At 53.7% G+C, this 1,504-nt stretch overlaps 1 protein-coding gene across 1 annotated transcript in view; it reads left to right on the top strand.

Moving 5' to 3' along the window:
* LOC106535251 (cadherin-like and PC-esterase domain-containing protein 1) overlaps window positions 1–1,504 on the top strand; it is a gene marked incomplete in the record, with an annotated part of 13,346 nt that overhangs the window by 8,399 nt on the left and 3,443 nt on the right. Inside the window, 5 exon segments of the mRNA XM_014032211.1 lie at window positions 350–449; window positions 604–740; window positions 816–1,036; window positions 1,116–1,217; window positions 1,313–1,400. Coding sequence (XP_013887665.1) covers window positions 350–449; window positions 604–740; window positions 816–1,036; window positions 1,116–1,217; window positions 1,313–1,400 — 648 coding nt within the window.

Genomic DNA, 1,504 nt, shown 5'->3' with positions numbered 1-1,504 from the left:
GGTGGGGGCTCTGAAGTCCAGGCCAGACGTGGCAGCTCTCACGGGGCCTTTGAGTCCAGCTGGATCCGTTTATCTGACCTTTGATCTGGGATCTGAAGAACTGAACTCAGACTCTGTCCTCCTGCAGATGAACACACTGCATGCTGGGAAATGTAGTCCGTCTGTTTTCTTCYTCTTATCCAGGGTCAGGTCTCGGGGGCAGCAGCCTCAGCAGAGACCCAGACCTCCCTCTCTCCAGACTCTTGGACCAGGTCCTCTGGACGTGGAGGAGCAGCGGCTCTACTCTGACGGAGCGTCTCACCAGTCCTGCTGTCCACTGTCTAATGTCCCTGTCCTGTCTTCTTTACAGGACTGTGGTCTTCTGGTCCAGCCTGGTCTCCCCTGTGGTCTTCAGCCGTACATCCAGTCTCAGGGTCCAGTTCAGGCCTGCAACTCAGGACATGTCCCAGGTCTGATGTCCTGCAGCTGGGCGGAGCCTCTAAAGACAGATCTCTGTCCTTTTTCAACACCTGTCTCACCTGTCCATTATTTGTCCTGTCTCTGCCTCCTCCTCCTGTGTTTTACCTGTCCCTGTCCTACCTGTGTCTGTCTCGTCTGTCTCAGGACGGTGGGTGGTCCCATGTCTCAGCTGCTCAGACAATAGGACATGTGATTGGAGGGCTGTTGCCTGGCAACCAGACAACTGTACCCACCCACTGGTGCCCCGCCCCCTTCTGCAGGACTGTCTGAGGGACAGGAAGGTGAGGTCCTGAGACCAAACATCRTCATCAGCCAGTAGTGTTCCTCCTGATGGACTCTCAGGGGTCTGTCCTCAGGTGCTGTTCATTGGGGACTCGACCAATCGTGGGATGATGTTCTTCCTGATGGAGCGGGTCAACTCCAGCCTGGAGGACTGGGGAAAAGCTCATGACACCCTGGTGTACCAGAACCTGAATGGGGGACGAACCCAGATCAGCTACTCCTACTATCCTCAGTTCTGGTTGGACAAAAACCAGAGACCCACGTTCAGGACAGCACTGTTGCAGCTGATCCACAGGTGAGAGAAGGTGACCTGGCCAAGTGAGTTCCAGTCAGAACCTGTTAATGTCCTCTGTCCATGTCTGTCCTCTGTAAAGGTCTCGCCCTCTGCAAAACTCTGTCCAGACGGTTCTGGTGGCGGGAGGAGTTCAGTGGCTCAACACCAATCACCTGAGGACAGTCCAGGAGGTGTTGGACAGGTAAACACACACAGAGACAGGTAACGACACCACCACATAACTGGACTGAGGGTTTCGACCTGATGTCCAGGTCTAACTCTTGTCTCCATCTTCAGAGAGTCTCTGGAGAACATCCTGGTGGTGGTGAAGTCCTTGGGGATGGGGTTCCACCTTCCTGTGGACGGGATCAGATCTCTGAGTCTGGTTGGTTTGGGTTTGGGAATGTTATGGCAATTTTTATTTAACAAAGACAGAAATACGTGGTCCAAGAATGAAGGTACTCCATGAGATGATCAGCTGAGTTTTAT

Source organism: Austrofundulus limnaeus, unplaced genomic scaffold, assembly GCF_001266775.1.
Source record: "Austrofundulus limnaeus strain Quisiro unplaced genomic scaffold, Austrofundulus_limnaeus-1.0 Scaffold1395, whole genome shotgun sequence".
Lineage (NCBI taxonomy): Eukaryota > Metazoa > Chordata > Actinopteri > Cyprinodontiformes > Rivulidae > Austrofundulus > Austrofundulus limnaeus.
This window is presented reverse-complemented; position numbering and strand designations above follow the sequence as displayed.